At 38.8% G+C, this 23,761-nt stretch overlaps 1 protein-coding gene across 2 annotated transcripts; it reads right to left on the bottom strand.

The window, feature by feature from the left end:
• Positions 1–4,154: 4,154 nt before the first annotated feature.
• On the bottom strand, positions 4,155–13,925 carry GJA1 (gap junction protein alpha 1). 2 transcript variants are annotated; one of them, XM_019537972.1, is made up of 2 exons: positions 13,680–13,925; positions 4,155–7,268 (listed from the first exon to the last, which is right to left on the bottom strand). In XM_019537972.1, the coding sequence occupies exon 2, from the start codon at positions 7,250–7,252 to the stop codon at positions 6,107–6,109; it is 1,146 nt and encodes a 381-aa protein (XP_019393517.1). In that variant the 5' UTR covers positions 7,253–7,268; positions 13,680–13,925; the 3' UTR covers positions 4,155–6,106. The 2 variants fall into 2 exon arrangements, with proteins under 2 accessions (XP_019393517.1, XP_019393518.1); XM_019537973.1 differs by lacking the exon at positions 13,680–13,925 and adding an exon at positions 10,149–10,246.
• Positions 13,926–23,761: the final 9,836 nt, after the last annotated feature.

The following is a 23,761-nucleotide window of genomic DNA, read 5'->3' as shown; positions in this document are numbered from 1 at the left end:
TCTTAGAACTGTTGGTTTGTGCAATTCCAAAAGGGCCGCAGTTTCGAGCCAAGCTACTTCAGAGTCTTCAAAAGCAGCAAACTTTATGACTCAGCAGAAGCTGAGACCGAAAGTGCTTGTTTCAGCAGGGGCTGGTGGTTTTAAGATCCTAAGGTATCTAGAGGTTTTTATATAATCCCTTAAGATATTTTCCATGTTGTTTTTCCCAATTTACTTTGCTGTACACATATAAGTGAGGCCAGTGTGGCTAATGAGCTCTAATCTGCACGTTCCATGATCACAGGAGCTTGAGCCTTTTATCATTTAGAATGATTGTTCCCTCAGACTCATTTATTTAATATTCCCCTTATACAACTGTACTATGTGGGGAGGAAAAGTGTGGGAAGGGGAAGGGGGGAGTGTGGAAAGAGCCTCCTCACCCTTGTACAGCCCACATAAGAACTAATCAGAAGAACTGTGGAGCCTGAACTCAGCGGTGTGGGATTGCTGCTCAGTTGTCTGGAATGTGAATGCTGTTCTAAAAGAAGGGTAAGGAGAGGAAATGAGTAGGCCGAGCCATGCCTTTGCTCTTCTTCCACCAAGGCAAAAAGGGATAAAGAAGGATACTACGCTCCTCTCTCCCTTAAACTGCAGTCAATGCAGTTAACAAGTGCTCAGCTGTACCTCCTCAAATTCTGCAGGACTGCATTGATCCTGGTAGAACTCTGTGTCTGCTACCCATATTTGACCCAAGGTTCCTATAAATACATTAATTACATTTGTACGTGTTTACCTTTATGTGGCAAATGAGCCCATATATATAGCTCTATCTATCTATCTATCTTTTTCCCTGATGTTGGGGTTTTCAGCCACACAGGCTGTTTACATCAATCCATTGATTATGTTACCATATGTATGGATGGCAGGTGCTGCAGGGGGGTAGGAGATCTGGAAAGTTGTCTCACTCTCCCATCCTCAGCCCCACAACCATACCACTCTGCACCTTTGCTTCAGCAGCTCCAATTTTAGCAGCAGAGAGGGCAAAGCAGTGGCTGGGGGTTGCAAGGGAAAATATTGCCTCCTTATTTTGCTGCTGAAAATCAGTGTTCAAATAGCTGTTCAACATGTCAATAGCAAATAAGGAGGTGACATCTCCCCTCTCCCTGCCACAGTAAACCTGCAGCTGCTGCTCTTGCACCATGCTAAGTAGTGGCCCATTACAGCTCTGTGTACTATACTCCCTGTAGCATTCCCAAGAATACCTGTTCCTGCAGCAGCACTCTGCTTCTCACCCAAATTACTTCCACCAGTTAATTCCAGCCTGGATTCCAGCCTGGTCCCTTGGCTGCAGTGCTATGGGGTAAGAATAAGTGACTTTTTTTTTTACAAAAGTGTGCCATGTTTGTATATAAATATCCAGATCTCTGACAGAGAAGGTACCAATGAAGAGGCCAGGAAGTCGTAGCATAATTCACAGGTTTGGTTGGACCAATCCTAGTGCAAAGCTGCTCAGTGCTGTAAATGGTTCAGTATGAAGTGCACAACTCACTTTGAAGTCACCTGCTTTGAGCACCTTCCTATGTAGAGCTCACCTCTATCTAATTCCAGGAGCCTGGAACAGCACCACATGATTAAAATCACAGCCAGTGGTGAGAGAGCTTCAGGGTGATGCTCGCCCAGCTATAACTCCATGCTTCTAGATATTCCCTGTGGGAATATCTACTCCAACTCTGTGCCACTGGAAGCAAAGTACAGCCACCCTATGGCCTCTGATGGATTTGACTGTTAAGTGCCTGAGCTAAGTAGCATTTGAGAGGAGAGGTAGACCTCCTTAAGGGAAATTTGTGGGGAAACTTCCCCTAGGGAACTGTTATGTAACTCCATCACCTGTTACAACCTGTCATGTTCCGAAGAATTGGTCATCAGACTCATTGTCTTAGTTAAGAATAAAAACTAGCCCTATCAGACATGGTCTAGCAATATCAAGGGAAGAGAACTGTGGGTGAATCCTCTTCCCTAACATGTTTAATTTATACATTGAAAATTGGAGCAATGGATGAATAATTAAGGAACTGTGAAAAGGGTTAAAACAAGAAATGGGCCTGAATCAGAAGACAGTACTTTCAAGAAGTTCAAATATGGTCCAACTCTGTGACAGGCTGAATCAGAACTTAACGGTGGACCACCAAAACTTGAGAAACTTCAGTCTTAGATCCATTTCCAAATCAGGACTTCACAGCCTCAACCCTAATCCAATTTAAACGTTATTAAAAACATATAAAAGAGCCTAGCAATTCTGTGAGAAATAGTACTATGGTGATGATATGAGAATGGGACAAAAACACTGTGGGACACCTAGAAGTGCTGTAGAAATCCTAATATGGAAACAGGATGATGAGTATTCACTTTGAACTTAATGCTTTCAAAAGCTGCATTGCTCACAGTGAGCGTACTCCCATTTCGTTCTAGTTTTGGATATATTATCAGGTCTTTATCATTTTTTATTTTAATTATAGAAGATTTCATTGACATAATATTATCAAACAGGTATGAACTGCTAGGTTCAACGTACTATACATAACAGCAATTTAAAGTGGTACAATCTGAGTATGGAAGGACGGAGTATTTTTGCTATATAATTTATATACTTAAAATATGTATCAAACAAAAAGATGAATTCAACTTTATTCTTTTTTCATTCTTGCCTTTGAATTACTATCACTTGATATTTATTGGTTTAAAATATTTTTTTCTGCTTTGGGGTTGATTTTGAATTTTTTGACAAGTTTAAATGTTTGAAAAGATCAAGCGCATAGCTATTACATCGCAAACATTAATTTTGGTGGCTGCAGCATCTGTCAGTTAAGCTCTGGCTATTCTCTGGGTACTTTCTGAGCCAGCAATATCTCAGAAGTAGGTGCAACTTCTAGTTGTCCTCCACATACTCTCCTGAAAGATTGATTTTTAAAGTAAAACTGTACACAGACATTATGGACTGCTGCACAGTCCATTTAGAAGAAAAGGTGCAGAAAGTGGGAAGAAAGCTACTTAGAACTATGTCAAGGTAGGAACATTGTATTCAGCCTCGCTGCTGAGTCTATCAAAAGGCCAGTTACACAGTATTAAAAAAATCAAGGCATTGGGTGGGATAACAATTTTCTCTGTAAAGAAGTGGCCCACCGTCACATCAAACAGTTCCGAGCATTACGGCTCCTGTGTATGTCTGAAAAACTGTAAGAGGCTTGAAACTGAAGTAGGATGGTATGTTCTATCAGGAAATGGAACCAGGAAGAGACAGCCAGTTCAGGTCGGATAGCTGTACCAAGGAGTCCAGCATTCATGATATACCCATTTGTTACAAGTCTTGTCTTCTCTTGACCCTTCCGCAAAAGTTGCCATTCACATCCTCATAACATCAGCGCTTGTGAAGTATCATAAACAGCTGTAGTTTCACAGCTGCATACCAGACACATACATTTCCCAAACATAGCATCATTGTCAAGGATCTAGCCAAATAGAGTTTGACCTCAAAATTTGTTTTGAGTCATTTTAAGATGGAAAGCTACCAGAACTATGATGATGACATGATAATTATGTCTTTACTTTTAAATCCTAAGGAAAAATTGGCAAGCTTCTTTGTATTTAAATATTCCCTGGCAATATCAGAAAATTAAGCATAGTAAGATTTTGCCTAAGTGCTTAAGACCCAGGAAGTGAGATATTAGACAAAGAGTGAAATTTTCATTCCATTGGAGTTGACAAAATTGTCTTTGAATATCTAGGGTCAGAATTTCCCAGAAACTGAATTTCACTGAGGTCAAGTACAGATATATTGTTGTAATGTCTGAGCAATTAGTACCACTTTAGTACTATTTCAAGGATATGATTTGACACATCACTATCATCTTCCTATTAATAATTTGAAGACAGTTAACTATATATTCAGTAGTGACCCTACTGAGTCTATTAATTCAGATTCAGAAATGGTACTAGATCTGGTCCTGGGGTTGTTGCATGTGGACTTCCAGTTCAAAGCAAACTTGGATATAAGTTATGTAAACCAATGTAAAAAAGTATGAAATGCCATTGGTGAAACCATGAATATTGCAGTAGGGGAGCCATCATGATATTGAGACAAATAGACACACACTGTAGTAAAAGACAATTGGAACAGATTTATACTAAATTAAAACTTTATTGACTACTGCTCTCCAGACAACATGATCTGATGGACTATGGCTGCATGCATGACAGTAATTTAACATGGAATGTCAAACAAATTAAAGTACTGTATTATATGAAACCATTAATCTGTTCTGTTGTAAAATGAAACCAAGATATGTATTTCCTTGATGGACCTGTGTTGAAATAAGAGGCAATGTGGCTGAAGAAACGGGTAGATTTCTTTAGCATACCTTTCAAATAAATTAGTTAATATTGTATTCTTGAAAAACCCTTTCAGCTTCACTTGCATTCCAAACATAATCTAAGTGCAAACATGGAAAACGCTGAAGCCATCCAGAAAGATTTAACTGTCAAAACTGGATTGGACTGTAATACTATAATTGAGTAAACATGGACATGTAGTTAAATAAAAATACCAGTTACTGCAAAATTAATGTAGGCATATTTTATAATTAATTGAGCTCAAAGCATTTTCTAATTTTCTCACATTAAAGACTAAAGCTTGCTTACAGTACTACAACTTCTATAATTCAAGCATCAATTATTACATATCAGGGAGATCAGCTAGATGACCTAACGGTCTTTTCCATTCCTAATTTCTACAAAGGAAAGTTATTCATGCCAGCAAGAGCATCTTTGCTACTTTTTGGATTTGATCCTACAGTCATTGTTCAAGAAAAACTCCCATTAAGTTTCAGTGGGAATTTTTTCAGAGCAAGATGGCCAGGACCTAACTCTTTAAAAAAAATGTTATCCATATTTAACAAAATAATAGTATCCATCAGAAGATACATGAAAAATATGATACGGAACAACAACAAAAAACCCTCTGATGTGCTTTCTTGCACTGCTAGAAATAGATAATGTAAACACCATAGTGGCCCATACCTTCACAAGTTTCATGAAAAAATTGGAAAACTGTAAGTGTGTCCTCTGTGTATGTTTCTCAATGTATGCTTGCAAGTGTACATCATATATGTGTGTACCACCCTAAGCTCTCCCACATACATAAGGCAAAGACACCCCAAATACACAGTGTGTGATAGAGTTAACCACAAGTGATCTGATTATCTGACTTCAACTCTTAAATCTGCAAGTGGCAGTAAGCTGGTTTGTTTGTTTATTTCCTCATGGTACTAAATGCACTGTATGTGAGTAGCAGAATGTGAATATTCCTGTAGGAAGCAGAATGTGGATGATGCTATTGGAATATGTATGTGGATATGAAGAACATCCAGTCTCATCACGCAACAAAATCTACCTGTTTGAAGGATTGAGAAGCATCTGACCAAAGGATTTTTGGTGGGCCTGTTTGAAATCTTAATTGATTGTTTCAAAGAATGTAGATTATCCTTGCATGAGTCTCTTCAAAACACCTAGACAGCCATACCGAGAAGTTAACCTACCAAGTGCAAATTTTAATAATGGAATGTTCTTGACAGGGAAATGATCCCAAGACAATCCCGGGTCTTACATTTGTTCAACAGGAAAAAATGTTTTCATCTTCAGGCAGCATTTCATCCCAACAAACATGATACCAACTTGTGTTAGTATAACAGAAGACTCTTTAGAAATAAACATGTTATACACACAAACGCATACACACACGCACACACAGATATTTACAGCTGTTTTGGGGGTGGGGGGGAAATAACAAAAAATCCTACCTTAGTATTGGCTACCACTTCTTTACTTTTTTTTTTGTCTTTTTTAAGCATTTAAATTCTTTAAATCAGCTACTTTAAATACTAAGGTACTGTACCACCCCACACCAACCCCACTTCCCCAGAAAACAGCAAGTATTTTGAAAGTTTTTTTTATGTTTGTTAAAATCTCCTGGCTGAGACTTGTTAAGTACCACCTCCACTGGAACAAAATGAATACTGCATGCATCTTCCAATGCATATCATTTCATAGTTGAGAAGTACTGCAGCTAAGAAGCTTAGATCTCCAGATCATCAGGTCTAGGTCTGCTACTGGCTCTGCTGCTGGCTCTGCTAGGTGGCCTTTGGTCCACAGTGGTGAGAGGCTGCAGCTCATGCCCAGATGCCAGTTTTTTAGTGTTCTGATGATCATCAGGGAAGTCAAAGGGCTGGGCATGAGAGTTGGAGATGGTGCTGCCAGCCTGTCCCATCCTATTCTGCTCTGCACTGTAATTTGCCCAGTTTTGTTCACTGGCCTGCTTGTTGTAGTTACGACAGGAAGAATTATTCCTTTCTCCAGTAACAAGCTTGTACCCTGGGGGAGACATGGGTGACAAGGGAGCAGTTGGTGAGGAACAGCCATTGAAATATGCATATTTCGGGGATCCACACTCCTTGGAGGGACTCATGGCACTGGTGGGAGAGTAAGGGTCAGGTTTTGCTTTCACACGATCCTTGACGCCCTTGAAGAATACATAGAAAAGCTCAATGATGTTCAAGGCAAGTGATACTAAAGACACTACCAGCATGAAGATAATGAAGATGGTTTTCTCAGTTGGACGGGAAAGGAAGCAGTCTACTCTGTGGGGGCATGGATCTCGCTCACAAGTGTAAATGGCATTCAGGCTAAACCCATAGACATACCATTGTATCAGCAAGAAGGCCACTTCAAAGACAGATTTAAAGAGGATGCTTATGACATAAGTACGGAGCAGTCCCCCACGCATTTTAACTTTGCCATGCTCTTCAATCCCATACTTGAATTTCTTAATTTCTATTTGTTTTAGGTGCATTTCCACATTCCCACCATCATTTTGGACAACCTTAAGCTCTTCTTCTCTCTTGCTTAGTTTCTCTTCTTTCCGCATCACATAGAATACATGTGCCAGATACAAGAGGGTAGGCACAGACACAAATATTATCTGCAGAACCCAGAAGCGGACATGGGAGATGGGAAAGGACTTGTCATAGCAGACATTTTCACAACCGGGTTGCTGAGTGTTACACCGAAAAGCAGACTGCTCATCTCCCCAGGCAGATTCAACTGCTGTCCCCAGCAACAAGATTCGGAAAATGAAGAGGACAGAGAGCCATACTTTCCCTCCTGCGGTAGAATAGGCTTGAACTTTGTCAAGAAGTTTTCCTAGGGCACTCCAGTCACCCATCTTCACTGGATGCTTGCTAAAAACACACAAACAAACAAATAATAATTAGACCAGTGTTAAATGAACACATTAGCACAAATTTATAATGCTAATCTTTAGAGTCTCAACTCAGTGTTTCTTTGTGTATAAGCTGCTATAACATGACATTGCTTTACTTCATGCACGTTAGTCAAGAAATGGATAAATGGCCAAGGGAGAAGTTCATCACAGTAGTTCCACCGTGCAGCTATCAAACATAAATTATTAAAAGTCAATAGGTACAAAATATGGAGCCAGATCCTTTGGTGATGTAAATTTCTCCAGAAATGTAAGTAAAGTTATTGGGATTTATATTCTCTATCTGACCATAAGGTATTTCTCCTCCATTTGTATGCATCTATTTAAAGTAATCCAGTATAAATTAAATATTGCATTGTTGTTCAGTGCCCAATGGACAATGAGCTTTTTGGTTTTGTTCTAGTTTTCAAGAGTTCTGCCAGACAAAAATTGCAATCAAATTTGGGTTTTATTGGCATTCTTTTTGACAATCTCTGTACAGGAGCAAAGCCTGCATGGTCTAGATCAGAACTGAAGTATGGTGGAGAAGTTTGCATTGTCACTGACTGAGTAATCTATGGATTTCTAAACTGTTGGCCTAACAGTCTGGATTATTTTCAAACACAACACTCATGCTCTAAGGGAAAAAAAAGGAAAAGTATTACCCCATGTAAAAGGCATAATAATGCAACATTAAAATTCATGTCATAAATATAGACATGTTGCAGGACAGAGGCCATATATAGTATTATCTGGTCTATATTTAACAGAAAATAGGAGCAGAAAATAGTAAATGTTTAGAAGGCGGCCAGGCTAAAGTTGCCATATTGGAGTAATGTGTATTTCCTAACTTATCTGTGGCCTCCTTACTTTGCATGGTTGCAGTTTTCTATATATGTGTAGTTTTTCAAGTATAAATTCCTAAATTTGGTTTGGGCAGAGAAAGGGGAAATAAAGCAACAGGTGAAACAAACCTTGTCCATCTTATAAATAGCTCCTGTAAAGTAAATTTAGTTTGAAGAGTATCTGTCAATTTGATATTAAAGCATGCATTTCTGGAATACATGTTAATTATAGAGCATATCTGGAAATACAGATAAATATTAAAAAAGATAAATATTTTATTGCATGCCCCAGTCCAGGGGGGCTCTGGGCCCACACTCAGGCTTCAACTTGTAGCCTTCTGGCTTTGTACCCAGCAGGCAAACTCCTAAGCCAGAGAGCCAGGGCAATTTAACATGCACCTTAACTTACACCTTAACATATAATGAAATATTCAACTGTGCCTCCTTGAGCCTTGATAAAGGTAAAAAATACAATAAGCTTTTGGCCAATTGATGCTTGAATGTGAATATTGCTGTAGGTAGCAATCGTAGTTCTGTCCATGAGCAGAAAGAGGTAGTTAGCTATATTAATCTGAAGGCAAAAGGCAAGGGAGAGGTACACTTTACAGACTAACTGAATCAGGGATGCATAAACTTTTGTGAGCAACAGTTCACTGATAAATGTTCTTTCATAGCATCTAATGAAGTGAGCTGTCCATGCAAGTTTATGAACAACAGTTAATCCTAATTCTGGAAGATCTCACAGGAGACATATTAATTACCCAGATCAACCCTAAGACAGACTGGATCTTTACCAACCAATTAATGAATGGGTATTGTATGTAAAATTGTGCATCCAAACGAAATTAGTGTGCAGCCCCCATTTAAAGATTGAACTGTGTGATACAGTTAGCCGTACTATGCAGGCTAACTAAACCATTTTCAAATTTGCATAAATTTGTTAACTTCCAACCAGTTTCTTCCCCATGCACTCCTCAGTGAAGACTAGGCACATGCCATAATCAAAGGAAAAAATACCAATTGGACAAAAAATAGGAAATTTCAGCCTCAGAAGTTCTGGAAAGTTATGAGTCAATGAAAATGAAGGCTGATGATGGAAATAGTTTTGAAACCTTAACCATAGAAACTGCTGCTAAATGAATGAACTAGCATCTCCTTCTGTTCATTATAGGGAACAGGCCTGGGGTGGAAGAGAAGGCAAGCAAGGCCAGGTTTGGTTGCTGCAAGTTGTTGCTCTTTTTTACTCTTGAACCCTTGAGAATTTCCCCCCGGTTATTCTATCTACTTCATCAAGTTACATGTAACAAGTAGAAGTCTGCCTGTACTAGCTCTGAGACCCTTCCTTTGATTATTAGTCCTTTACATGGAAATAGTCCCAATGAAAAGTTTGAAGGATCAGTTCTCTTTTGGATTTTAAAACTAAAAGCCATACCCCAATAAGGGAGATTGTAGGTCATATTCCTCTTTGGCTTTCCATTTAATTTGTTCCAGGGAAAGAATGTTGCCCTTCATGTTTCAGTTTAATAGAAAAGAAATCACATGCATTAATTTAGAAGTCTCTGAAAAACAATTATAGCTCCTGCCGGAAATTTGGGGATCATAAAACCTGGCAAGTTCTGCTACATGAAGACAAAGTTTCTTTTCAAGCTATGATTTGTTGAAATGGAGATCAGTCTTTTGCACTGTATAATATGTGAAATTCATTTAAAAGGAAAACTCATTTTTGCCTAGCCTATCCATGAAAATAGACAGAAACAGGTGTTTTTCTAAGTAATAGATTCTTGGTGTTATTAGCCAACTTTCTGATGATTTGAAAATACCGAATTAGCAGACTTTCCTCAAGGTCAGTGGATTTCTTTACAGTGTAAATGTTATTTCAGATTGAAAGTATGATTAAAAAACAAGGGAGGTGTTATTTCTAAGCAGTTACATGTTGTTTGCTTTTTAATTACACTGCACTCTGGATTATTAATAGGGGATGACATAGTTAAATTTTGACCTAGCTAGTTCCACACCTGCAATGTATTCAGAATTTAGCACCTATTTTTCAATTTGTTTCAGCATGCAGAACTAAGTCCATTATATTCTCTGGCAATATAAACTCCAAGAGGAAGCATTCCTTGCTTGAATTACTCATACATAGTTCTGTAAAGCAAACTTTTTTTAAAGAGATCAGTTATGCACTCACATTTGCCAGTGATAAAAAACCCACATCAATTCATAACATTGTGCTGTTAATCAGATAACCTTGTAGTGGCACAAATATATTATTCTTTTCCTTAAGTAGACTCTATTGTTTTATGAAACTCAGTATTTTAGTTCATTGTAAAATAATTCATTGATTGGATCTAACTCGTTTACGCTCGATGCTTTGAAAGAACATTTAAATTAACCTGTTGCTGCATTTATTTGCTAAATAATAAAAAAGTCTCACTCGTTACGGTTTTAAATGATAATTTTAATTTTTTCTGCAGTGAACAGTTCTAAAACTGAAAGATCGCCTTTGGTCTAATATTTCTTTGTCTTTTAAGATGTAGATTTCTTAGAATAATTCCATTATGAGGATATTATTAAATCATAACACAAGGATCAATAGATAGGCATGCCCTGTCAGTAATTGCTCCTATTTTTAAAAGTGTAAGTAGCCTCATTTCTTACTGATGACTAGTTTATGTCATTATATATGGTTTTTGAGGTGCACTAACAAAAAATGTGACCTGTAGAACAGCTTCATAGACAGATTTTTCATAAATACTATTGTGGTTGGGTACAGACAGAAAGAATATGCTGTAGAGAAGAAGGAAAAATGACAGCATTCATCTGCCTGAGTCTTGGATGACCACATATAAAAGAAATTTGATCTATAAGCCACAATTTAGAAATTCTAGAACTGTTTTTTATGGAAGGCATTCATCATGTCATATGGTTCAGATTTTCCAGGAGATATAGTGCAGGCTCAGTACTGTGGTTAAGTGCCCAGGTCTGACTGCAGTGTCAGTAGGTCACATGGTAGTGATCGGAAGAGGCATCAGGGCTGGTGTGTGGTAAGGGTGTGGGTCTGTGCAGCTGAAAGAGCACTTAGGAAGCGGGCCAAGAGCTTGGGTTCACCCATAAATGCCAACAAAAGCCTGTGCTTAAAATGTACCTAGAAATAATTTCCCAAGTGTAGCCAAAGTCTCAGGGAAAGCAGCTGAGGTGCCGAAGACATGGGACTTGAGTTGCTGTGGACCAGGAACGTTAAACATATCAAATATCACAAATGTCAGTGAAATGTTATTCTTACATTCCCCTGGAAAGGTACAGCCCTTTTGGAATTCTGCAAATGCATTTAGTTGGTAGTAAATTTCCTCCAGGGGACAGGGAGGGGACCCCTGATGGTTGCATAATGATCAGAATGTAACCCTCACAGCTGCTATTTTTGTTTTCTTTTATGGGCTTATGGTTCTCCCTGGTGATCATCAACTGATGGACCTTTTTACCACCTCCTCTTCCTCTGACGCATTCTCCCCTTGCCTCATCTAACTCTATGAATCTGTCCAAGACAACCAAATACAAGACCACAAGAGTTTCCTTAAAAATTCCACTTGTATGTGTCAGGCAGACAGTTGATAAACCTTTTTACTCTTCTGGCCCAAATCATCCATGTTTTAACCGGATGAATCAATGGAAGTGATGCCAACTTATATTTGTGATGAATTCAAAGTTAATATGTTTCACAATATAGAAGCCCACAAAATAAAAGCAGTAGAAACATGAATCAACCATGCTAAGCTACCACCCTAGACTTATGGAGTAGGTGAGGGAAAGGGGTTAGCAATATTACTTCTTTCACAAGAAACACTAGCTGGGCAGAGACTTCCTTAAATCCACAACAGTATGTTTACATAAACTGACCCTTGTTTAATTTCAGTTTGAGGCACAGTTTATCTTTCAGGCTAGTTTTAACTGAGACTTGGGAGACTTTTACACTCGGAGGTGCATCTATGTATGTGTTTGTGTGGATGTGCATATTTACTACAAATCAAATCCATTGCATCCTTCCCTTTCCCCTTTTGAACTCAGCCTGTTGCTCATCACTCTCCCATTGGTATGCCTGTTAGATATCACAGATCAGTGCCACTGTTTAGCTTTGAGGGCTTTTGGGGGAAACACTTCAGTAAACATTTCAAAGTCTGGAGACTTTGGAAATTCTGCAGTGCAGTGTGCTGTCCAGATGTTAAGATGGCAGGGTGAAAGATCCAGGCAAGCCCCAGCTCTTCCAACACACACACGTTCACGTACACACACAGACAAATCAAAGCTGCAAGTTGACCTGTGTTGTTGTTTTGGTTGATTTTAATTAAACACACTTACAACAGTCTAAGAGAACATTCTCTTAGGAAAATGTTCTGACTTTACAGGGCTATTCTGTTGTATTAGGACAGAAGGAGGAGAAATGCCAGTTGGGCACAAAACATTTTAGATTACAATCAGATGTGTTACTCCAACAAAGTACACTTGTGATGTGGTTCTCACTTCCCCTCTCTATCTCCATCCTCAAAGTTTTTCTCTTTGATTACTGGCAAGCACCCAGGCAGCAATACCAATAAGGAATTAATCACTCCAGTGTCTTCAGACAAAAGTCAGTTCTCTAGAAGATGCTGCTCAGGAATTCCTTTCCAGTGCTATCTTATAAGTTTCAGGGCAAAGTATAGACAATTTAATTTGTGATATATGCTGTAACTATTCACTGAGAGTCCTTCCTAGAAAACATCTGCTAACACCCACCCACTCAATACCTTCACAGGCAATGCCAGCATGGTGAGACATGCCTATGTGCTACATGGCTCCTCTACAATCCTTAACTGGAGTTGCTAATACAAAGCAACTATATACAAACTGGCTTAAAAATCCTTAGCACATGTCTGGATTTTATCACATCTATTTTAAAGAAGGAGGCAGGAGTGGGGGCAGGGGGGAGAGGGGGAGATCAGCGCAGCCACGTGAAAGTCACTGGATTAGTAGCAGCAGTATTTTAACAAAGCACCTAATTAAGAACCATGTTTTGCACAAACTATTAAGCATCAATCAAAATTTACATATGAAAGCAAAAAAGTGTATGGGATGGATGGGAAACACTCATGCAAGGGATTTGCTGTTACTAACTTCTAAGGCTTTTTCAGTAGATCAGGAGGATTTCCATACACAGAAGCACACCTCTACTTTTTCCTTAAGCTAATTTTAATAAGATAATTGTATTTTTTTTTTGCTTAAATCAAGCAACCAACCACAGAAACCAACTCTGAAGGTGAAGTATTGCCACAGTTAACCTGCCGTAGAATTAGGTTAAAAAACGATCATTAAAAATATTTAGAAAAATGATTTAAAAGTAGTGTAAATGTAACAAAGCAAAAAACTCCCCAGAACTTTTAACTGATTAACTTTAGAAACACTTAGCACAGTTTTTCCAACTGTGTTTCAAATACTCTAGACATAAGTAAAAGCAGTAAAAGGTTCCTGGAAAAAAAGTATACTTAAAAAAAAAAAGTTAAAACTTTCCAACTTACCCTTGCTGATCAGCAGTGAAGCAGGCAAACAAGTGCCTCTTTGGAGGGTAAACGTAAAATGGAAGAGAAGTTCAGACTCTCAGACTTGTCTATTTAAACTTTAAAAGTCTACTGCTGGTTTGTATTTTTCATCCTTCCTTCCCCACTAATGAAAGAAAAGTGCTGATACCTCGTAAAAAAGTTTTTTCTAACTTGGAACACTGGGAGAGCTTTTAACAAGTTTTCAAGCCACTGACTGAAAGGAGGAGGAGAGAAGGAGGGACAAGCATAGGAGGGACAGCTAAGTGGAACAGGAGGAGAAAAGGGGAGGAGGAATCACAGAAGAAAACAGTATGTAAAAAAAGGAAACAGAGTACATCAAAGTCTACTGTTGCTGTTATAATGAACAGTTGAAAGGCATTGTTTAGAGAACCTGAACATACACTAAGGGCACTTGAGTGATAATTTATCCAGAAAGAGACTCAGGGTTACCTGAGCAGCTTAGCTCACTGTGTAAAATCAAAGACGCTCTTTAGGAATGCAGGCATCAAGAAAAGGGACAATAGAGAAACCAATGCATAAGCACAGCCAATCTGCCAGAATCTGGTTTGGGAACAGACTACTTTACTCCCGTCATTATCCTGAATGCTGAATGGGACTCATTACATTAGAAGTGTATACACCATGGCTTCCAAAATAAATAAGTCCTCTCAGCTTTTCATTTATTTCTTTAGTTTACTGGCTTTCGTGTCCTTTAGGTGAACACCAGAAGGTAACAGTGTATTTATGTGTGGTAACAGGATGTTTGTTCAGCACAAGCATTTACTTAGAAGATAGCCATCATTATTTTTTGGTGGGGGAGGAAGAATCTAAGTAGAGCAGCCAAACTACATTTCAGGAAACTCTTCACAGGAAACTTCAGTTAAATGTGTAAGACAAAGCAGGGCAATTGATCTAAAATAGCGAGTAGCACTAATCAGTCACAGTATTTCAATTACAGTATTCTTGAAAATCTGACCTAACTGCATAGAAGATAACTTGGCCTTTGCCGCAATCTAACCATGATTAAAACTTCCTTTCAGTAATTTTTTCTTGGTAAAACATGGATGATTTTTCTTCTTTTTCCTTTCCAAGCATGGAAGTTCCCCAGAGAAAAAGTCTAACAAGGGTCATAGGAAAGTAAGGCTGAAAAGGACCTCGAAGGTAATCTAGTCCAGCTCTCTGCTCAAGGCAGGCTTATCCATGTCTTACCCATTCCAGCCAAGTGTCAACCTGCTTTTGAAAGTTTCCAAGGATGGAGGCTCCACAGCTTTTCTAGGTAGCCTGTTCCAGCATCTGACCAATCTCATTGTCAGACAGTTCCTCCTAATCTCAAACCTAAATTTGCCCTGTTGCAGCTTGAGGCTGTTGCTCCTAGTCATGTCCCCTACAGCCACAGAGAAAAGCCTATCTCCATCCTCCCTATAATCACCTTTCAGGTATTTGAAGAACATTATTAAATCCTCCATCAGTTTTCTTTTCTCCAGTCCAATATCCCTCATTCATTCAGCCTGTCTTCATAAGTCTTGTCTCCCCTGAGACCCCTGATCATTTCTGTTGCCTTCCACTGGACTTTTTCAAAACTGCCCATATCCTTCTTGAAGCTTGGGACCCAAGACTGGACACAGTACTCCAAGTGAGGCCTCACCAGTGCTGAATAGGGCAAAAGAATCTCTTCCCTTGATTTGCAAGTGACACTCTGAATACAACCTGGTAAACTAGACCATTGTGGACACCATATTTAAGACCTGATTTTTGTAGTTTTCTATGTGTTGTCTTTCAGTGCTCCATTGTCCTGTGCATTGGACATTGCTTAGGATGGCTTAGCAGATGCTCCAGCAGCTCCCAGTGGTTGGACAGCTCCTTGGGACCATTCTACTTTGATGCTCCACAGCTTGGCTTTATGAAGGTCTTTTGGGTCCTCATTCTCAGGAAAGGCTATTTGTAGACTCATGTGTGGTTAGCACCATCCTATCTTGCCTCTGAACCTGTGCATAGAGGAAAAGATTTAAGTACAAGCCATTTAGGGATTTCTCCCAAGAACTGGGTAATATTCCCTTTAGCAAGTTCCTTTCAGACCTTTGAATGTTATAGATATTAACTTATTCTTTCACTTAGTCCTTAACAGTGCCTTTCATCCACAGCTCACAAAGTCCTTCATAGAGGAAGAGAAAGATCATCGTACATATATGGAAACTAAAGCAAAAATACTTGTACAGGGACACACATCAGATTAGTGGCACAGTTTAGTGAGGAACTCAAGAATTCTGCCTCATGCTTCATTGTCCTCTGCAGCACACTATGATGCCTCCATTTTTTTAAAAAGGTAGTATGCAGGTTACCTATGTACCCCTCAACTATCTTCTTCCTCTAACTAAGGCTTGATACACTTGATTTGTGGGTTGTCTGTTTTCCTCTAATATTTGCTTGTTGTTTTGGACCTTTTAAAGTAATTAATGCAGTCCAATACACAAGTCAGAAAGAGACTTGTGTTTTTAGAACTGCCTGGGTGCATCCAGATGAGCATGGAACTTTGGTTCCCCTGGGAACGCCCATGCCATGCATGCTCTAGCACATGGTAGGTTACCACAAATAGTGTAGGGCAGACTGGGGCCAGCAACTGTGCTGGCTCAGCAGCCTTACATAGGGTTCTGGGGGCCTCTTGGAGCTGCAGCCACGTCAGGAATCCTGGCCAGCATCCAAAGCATGGGTTGGGCTGGCCAGGCTTCAGTTTGGGGCAGTGCACACTGCTGCCACATGTTCCAATGTGCACCACACCGGGATCTCTTGGGGTCAAAAAGCCCAAAAAGCACTGCAAGGTAGCAGGTTATGCCTGCATGTGCGGTGTGTGGCACCACAGATGGGTCTACAGCAGCACATACCACATGTCCGTGCTCATCGGGACACGGCCTCTAGGTCTTCTTTACCTGATTTATTTGTATTTGGAATTGTAACTTTGGCAAGGGAGAGTTTCTGGGGAGGGAAGTGGGGCTTGGGGTATAATGGAACCCTGGGCCTTGGTTGAGAGTTTAAAAAAATGAATAATTTACAAGCCCTGCAGCTCTTTTTCCTTTTCTCCGTCTCTGTGGTGTACCTAGTGGCTGGAGTAAATAGAAGACACCTTTGATTATTCAGTTTATTATGGATTCAGGGTTCATATTAGGTGACAGGGTGAATACTTAGTTGATGCTGTAGGCCCTGAACCTAGCAAGAAGGGAGAGGACATTTGAAGTGCTCTGCCTGATCTCATTGGTGCAATCATTGTCACTCTGATTTATTCTGAAAGAAAGCCATGGCCTCCTTTAAGGTTCTGTAATCTATCATGTTTGTGTATACACTTAGAAGTGCTTTCTCACAGAAATAAACACAATTAGTGTCAGAAACTCAGCTTTCATATATTCGACCCTACAATGGAGCACACACACAAACATGCAGAAGCCATGAAGGTAAAAGCAACTTGGCAATAATAATAAACATAATAGGTAACATTTATACAACACTGATCATATGAAAGAAAATAATGTTTGGTTCCATTATCATTAGGGCCATACCAGATTCATGGTGGATGTGGGCTGCCCTGTGGTTCCTTTAATCTTGCAGGTTCCCCCATGTGCCCCCTGCTGCTGATTGGTGGAAGGTCCCCACTTGCAGCTTACTCCTGATTATAGGGAAGCGAAAACTGTGGTTTTAAATTTGGCACCATTTTTGTCTCCCCACTGATGAGCAACAAGCAGCTGAGCTACTGGAGCCCCTCAGCCTTTCAGCAACAGGGAGACAAAAATGGTGCCAAGATTAAAACCACAGTTTTCATTTCCCTGACAATCAGGAGCAAGCCGCAAATGGGGCCACTCCACCAATGAGCAGTGGGGGTACACGGGGGAACCTGCAAGATTAAAGGAGCTTCAGAGCAGCCCACTTCCTCTGTGAATCTCATAGGGCCCTAATTATCTTGAAACCCTCAAGAAATAAGAAGGGTTGTTATTACTAACATTATTCATATTATTGAAAATGTCCTTTTAAAGCTTATAGTTCTTCAACACTAAATTTGTGTCTGTCAGCCAAATGTCCCAGGTTACATTCAGCTCCAAATAATGCTATTAGTCACCATTTCAGAATTAGGAGAGGGAGGGGGGGAGAGAAGGAATAGCATTAATTAACACTTTCAAACTATTTCAAACTAAGTGAACTCTTTCACACAGCTTCCCATTCAGCAAACCCCTACTAAGTTCAGCAGGAAGTGGCAGGATATCAGAGCTGGACTATTTATAATACTAAAAGGCGAGTGAAAAGACCCTTGGCTTGCGACAGAAATTATACATAAATTGGTATAAGCAATTGGAAACTGGTTCAAATCTGTCACACAACAGAAGTTCAGTGCACATAAACCACTTTCAAAATGGCCAAAACTGGTTTAAGGTAAACCTGGATGGATGTAGTATTATACTTAACTAATTTAGGTTAAATCAGTTTATTGAACTTTTCTGTCAAAGATCATCTCCAGATCTAAGGTAACTCACAGTCCCCCTAGCATTCCAGGATGCTTTGCAGCTCCTCCACAACTCCCCCTCACAGGATGGGCAGGCTAGCCTTGGCCCAAGCTTTCTGCTTCAGCCGAGTAAGGAGGCATGCTTTACCTCCCCCCCAGCTTCTGGCCTGGGCCATTCAGGCATGTGGCTGCCTTCCCAGAATCAAAAGTGAATGGCTGTTTCCTTGCTTATTGGGTCAATCTATGCAGTTTATACTAACCTGTGAAGATTGACTTGATTCAGCCCCAGGCTTTTTGACTGTCTGTACTTAGCTCTTGAGGCCAGATGTGCCACTTGATGAAGTCTGTACTGTGAAACAGGAGTTATTACCTCATGAAGCAATACTCAGTGTAGAAATGCTAAGTTTGTGGAACCTGTTTGGGTTTGGTTTTGGCAAGCTAAAATGCAATCAGTGAGGGCAAGTTTAGATTGCTGCCAAAACACTTTACCCTAACACTGATATTATTAAAGGCATCCAAGTGATTGAAACCCAGACCAATGTCTGCAGGAGATCTTTCAGTTCCCTGTTGAATCTGTGCTGTAGGTAGATTCCTTGGATTAGTGAACTAGTTCAAAGACTGCAGTTTGTTTCTTGCTTTCCTTTCCAGGTCTCAGACTCGGACAGAGCAGATTAACTAGAAAAAAATCAGTTTATTTAATATTTGCCATCCAGGAGAGTTGTTCTTTTGTTTACACAGCCATGCAGCATGTTATACATATTTCATTTTACACGAAGTCTTTCTCCCCACATTTGTTCCCAATAAATTGGTTCATCAATAAAAGCTCAATAACTGACTGTCATCTGACATATGGTGTTACTTTGTGTTTGTAACAGGTCAGTGATGTTAACAGCTATAGGTTCAAGCAAATTAGGGAGCAAAATTTCCCATTGACTTCAGCACAGAGTCTTGCCAAAAGCCACACTCCCAGCAAAGGGTGTTATTAGGCTTTAAAGGCACAGCACGCCCTTCCTTCACTGCTGTTTGAAAGTCTGTTGACTAAAAAAATACTTCATTATACTTTTACATGCATTGCAGTCCTCCTTAGGTACAGTTTGAAGAATGAGGCTATTTCATGTAAAGCAAGCTATGTACACAAGTTCCAAACAGATTTTCTTAGGTACATCTGAAGGAAATTTTGCAGCTAGCCAACAAGATAACTCAGTCCTAGGTGGCTGATATAAGCCACTGAATTTTCACTATTATTATTTGCTGTAAAATTAGGGTTAAACTCTTCCATAAAAGCAGATTCCTGAGTAATGAATGGCACTGAACTGCATAGCCTTATGTCTTACTCAGTGTGCATTGGTGCTTATGAATTCACAAGGAACAATAACTGTGGCATTTCTTGATTATTGGAGTGCATAAATATATAAAGCTAACAATTTATTGGAGTGATCAGGGGTTCTTTTGTTTCCTTCTGTGAAATTTAAAAACTATCAAAACAATTCCACTCATTGTAGCTTTGAAGTTGTACTGAAACAACAGATTTACCACATTGCCTGTTAATTAAATAATTTGGGAAAACTCATCTGTTTGAAGTTAGGTTTGCAGGAAGTAGCTTCACAAATTGTAAAGCATATAAATATTGTTACTTACTCAACTTAAATCCAAATTTAAGTTTTTAAGTCCTTGAGAGAATGGATTTTCTCTTTGCTGTTTTTGTACAGCATCTAGCACAGTAACAGTCTTTGTTCACTATTGCTTATTTGAAAATTTACTAATGAAAAAAATAATAGGAATTTTCAAAAGACATCTCATTAATGGATCCTATTACCATTCAAAGAGAAACTTTCTTCACCTAGATATATGGCTAAAGGGCTGTTGAAAAAAGATTTTTCTAATGGGTAAAAAGTTATTTATCTACTATGCTTCTCTTATTCAAAATGTGTTAAACTTGATTTAATTTGATAATTTCCATATGTTGTAAGTGTTTAGAGCAGGTCAACATAGTAGAATCCATTATATACTTCTGTCCAGTGTTCCTTGCCCTATCTGCCACTGTGCTGCCTGTCCCCTTGCTGAGTTGCCATGTGCCACACGCAGAGGCTGCAGATGCCATTTGTGGTTGTTGTGCTACAAGTTGGCCACCCCTGCTTTAAATGGTGCATCTGCATTTATGGGTGTGACCATCATTGCCATTCTTGTTCTCATAATATTTTGCACTTACTTACAGTTATCAGTCTAAGATCTAAGAGTACTTTATAAATATTCACAAAAAGGCTTCCAATACTCCTATTAGCCAACTAAGGTGCATTAGCTATTTTATAGGTGGGTAGACTATGGCACAGAGAAGTTAACCAGCTTGCCTAAAGTCACATAGCCAGTTAAGGGCAGGACCAGAAAAAAACCCCACCAGGCCTCCTAATCCAAGTCCTCTGCTTTAAGCACAGCGTTATACTTTCTTACTCTATTGCTTCTTTCTGAAATGCTAGCAAATACTAGTTATGTGTTATTGAAGCAAGCAGAGTTTTGAGGTAAGGATCAAGGATGGCTCTCTCTACCCCACTACCAGAATCACTTTAAGCAACTGAAGAACATTCTTCACAACAGTCAGACCTCTTACCACAACTTGACCATGGAAGTAGGCTCAAAGCATCTTGCCCTCTTTTCATGCCATGTCCCAAGAGCTCTTGATTCACTATGCTCTCATTGACTGGATGGTAGAAAGAGAATGGAAAGAAAAACAAATGGTCACTTTGATTCAACTATGAGAGCAGAACTAGTAGATTTTAATAGAAAGTTTAAATATCAAAAAGCTTGGTTTTACAAATGGTTAACCTAAACCTAGACTTAATTCTGATCAATATTTCCCCTGAACAAACTGGTCTTCCTCTGAAAGAGACTCCTGAATTAAAAGGTCAGTCAGTCAGTGGAAGCATTTCAAACAGTGAAAGCAGAATGTGTCCACAGATAGTTATGAATTTAGCTCCACCTTCTGTACGCAGTGAAAATAAACATGAATTAAATTGTGCCTTGTATTTTATTTAAGCTCTATTGCCAGCAGTTTTTGAAAAAACCTACACAGGTGGTCTCTCGTGACTCTGAGTAAATCTTCATGTTGAACATTAGTGAACATAATTTCATGTTCTGTAAGTAAGTTCCAAAATTATTTTTTTAAATAATTATTTTAGTTTAGGGTATTGGTCAAGGATGAATTTAGGACCATATGAATATTTAAGGAAGTTTCATCTGTCATGGTGGGGTCTTTTAATGTATTTATTTTCTTACTGTTTTAACATAAGTTGCAATCTAAAGTTTTCCTGCAGCTTTTTAACAAATGTTTATAATAATTTATTTATAAGAGTAATCCCTTTGAATTCAATAGGAATATTCATTGGGCTTATTTCTCACTAATCTGAGTCAAGGCTCCAGAGTCAGACTTCATATTAGAAAATTATACATGAGATAAGAGAACGTGTACAAAAGAAAAACCATTTACCAGTTTAAGTTATTTTTGTATTTACGCTATTTCAAAAATGCTTTCATTATAATCCATCATAAAACTAGCCTACAGGATAATCTACATGTTTTTAATGCGTTTAAAAAATGACTGACATAAATAACATTTGGATAATATAAAATAGCAGTGCTATGTAAAGAAATAAATTAACAAAAAGGATGAATTATAACTAATTCAGGAAAATCCTGAAAATTTAATGCAACTAACATTGTTCAGCCACCATGATTAAAAATGGCAAGAAATAAGAGAATGTAAATGAAATAAAAATTATAATTAAATTGCCAAATTTAGGGTAATTTACATCATTCAAAATGATCCCAAAAGCAACCAAAAGAAATAAAATGAGCAAAATTATTCTAACACAACACAGTATTATGCTGAGCCTTTTAAACCTGCTTAAAATAATTTTAATACAAAAGCATTCTTAAACTGAAAAAAACTTTAAATCATAAGTCATATAGCTCAGTATTAATAGTCGTATATGAAATGCAATTCTTGATTACACATAAAAACAAAATGGATAGCAACAACTCTCAAACTATTCCTATTAACAGATGAGTTAAAAGGATAAAACCATTCAATCCTATTAACATGTTAAGCCAAGCTAATTCCCAGCAAAGGACTTTGGGCCACGATCAAATTGGGGCACTCCTACTTATATATTTTAGTGTCTAAAAATTATAGATTTAATAGATTTCAGGGCTGGAAGGGACCTATTAGATCATTGAGTCCGACCCCCTGCACTGGGCTGGAAAGAGTGCTGGGGTCAAATGACTCCAGCCAGGTACTTGTCCAATCTCCTCTTAAATAACTCCAAGGAAGAGGACAGCACCACTTCCCTTGGAAGTGTATTCCATATTTTGGAAAGCCTTACTGTAAAGAATTTTTTCCCGATGTCAAATCTAAATTTTCTCTCCTACAGTTTGTGGCCATTGTTTCTAGTTATCCCAGTGGGAGCTCTGGTAAACATCGTATCCCCTATTTCCTACTGTCCCTCCCAGAAACATGATCTTCTTACACTGGGAGTTGAACCCAGGCCACCTGGGTGAAAACCAGGCATCCTAACTGCTAGGGAGGAAACTGTGCTGGGGTGGCCATTAGGAACCTTGCTCAGGGGACAGACCCCTATACTAGAGTAATAGTTGACGAAAGGTCAATCCAAGCCACTTCCTCAAGCAGAAAGCTGCCTAAAGCTAGACAATAGGAATCCTAGAACAGGGATGTATCTGAACTGTGGCTTGTCTTAGGAGCCTGTGCATTTGAGTCAATGGTGAAAGGGAGATTCTTCTGTCATGTCAGGATCCAGAGCCAACAGGAAAGAGGGACATGTCTGAATGAGGACACCTAACTAACACAGACAGCATTGTGGCACCCCTCATCCACTCTGGAACTGTGGGAAGTTTTTTTAAAATAATAGCTTAGTAATTTGACTATTTGGCCAGGATGGAATAAGAAATGGTTTCTAGGTTCTCCTCAGTCAGTGGGAAACTTAAATCTACATCTCCCAGTTCCAAAATTATATGGTAATTATCAAATGTGGAGAAATGATGAGTAGTTTCAACTGTATCTATGAGTGGGGTTATTTTTTCACCCTAGCTTCAAGTTTAAAAGATAAACATTAAAAAATCTGCACCGTGTATTGCATTAAAGCCGCTTTCCCATTTTGTATAACAAACCTAGCATCCAAAACACTAAACTACTTTTTTTTAACGTTAGTTTCCAAAAATAGAATTAAAAAAAATGAAGGCAATCTTCACAGAATACAATGTGACTAAGACATATTCACCTCTGAAACAGGAAGGCATACACAACAAATTGATACAATCTATGTATGCCTCAGAACCTCAAATGCCATCCACCACATTTCTGGAAATGGTGAATGCTTAAGACATTCAGGAAAAAAATTTTTGTTTTAAGTCACTATTTATACTTATTAATGGTCTGGCATCCCACAAGGTAAATTCCTACATTGAAACATGAATGATCAATTACCACTTATGCTGATGAGTGGTTAGCCAAAAACGTTCACTGATAAAGAAAGGGGAATCTTACCATTTAGTTGAGTGAGCTTGAAAA

Source organism: Crocodylus porosus, unplaced genomic scaffold, assembly GCF_001723895.1.
Source record: "Crocodylus porosus isolate Cpor-Errol unplaced genomic scaffold, CroPor_comp1, whole genome shotgun sequence".
Classification (NCBI taxonomy): domain Eukaryota; kingdom Metazoa; phylum Chordata; order Crocodylia; family Crocodylidae; genus Crocodylus; species Crocodylus porosus.
The sequence above is the reverse complement of the archived record's forward strand: the minus strand, read 5'-3'. Positions and strand labels throughout refer to the sequence as shown.

Coding starts and splice junctions, on each gene's coding strand:
- GJA1 (XM_019537972.1), bottom strand. CDS start 7,252: ATGGGTGACTGGAGTGCCCTAGGAAAACTTCTTGACAAAGTTCAAGCC.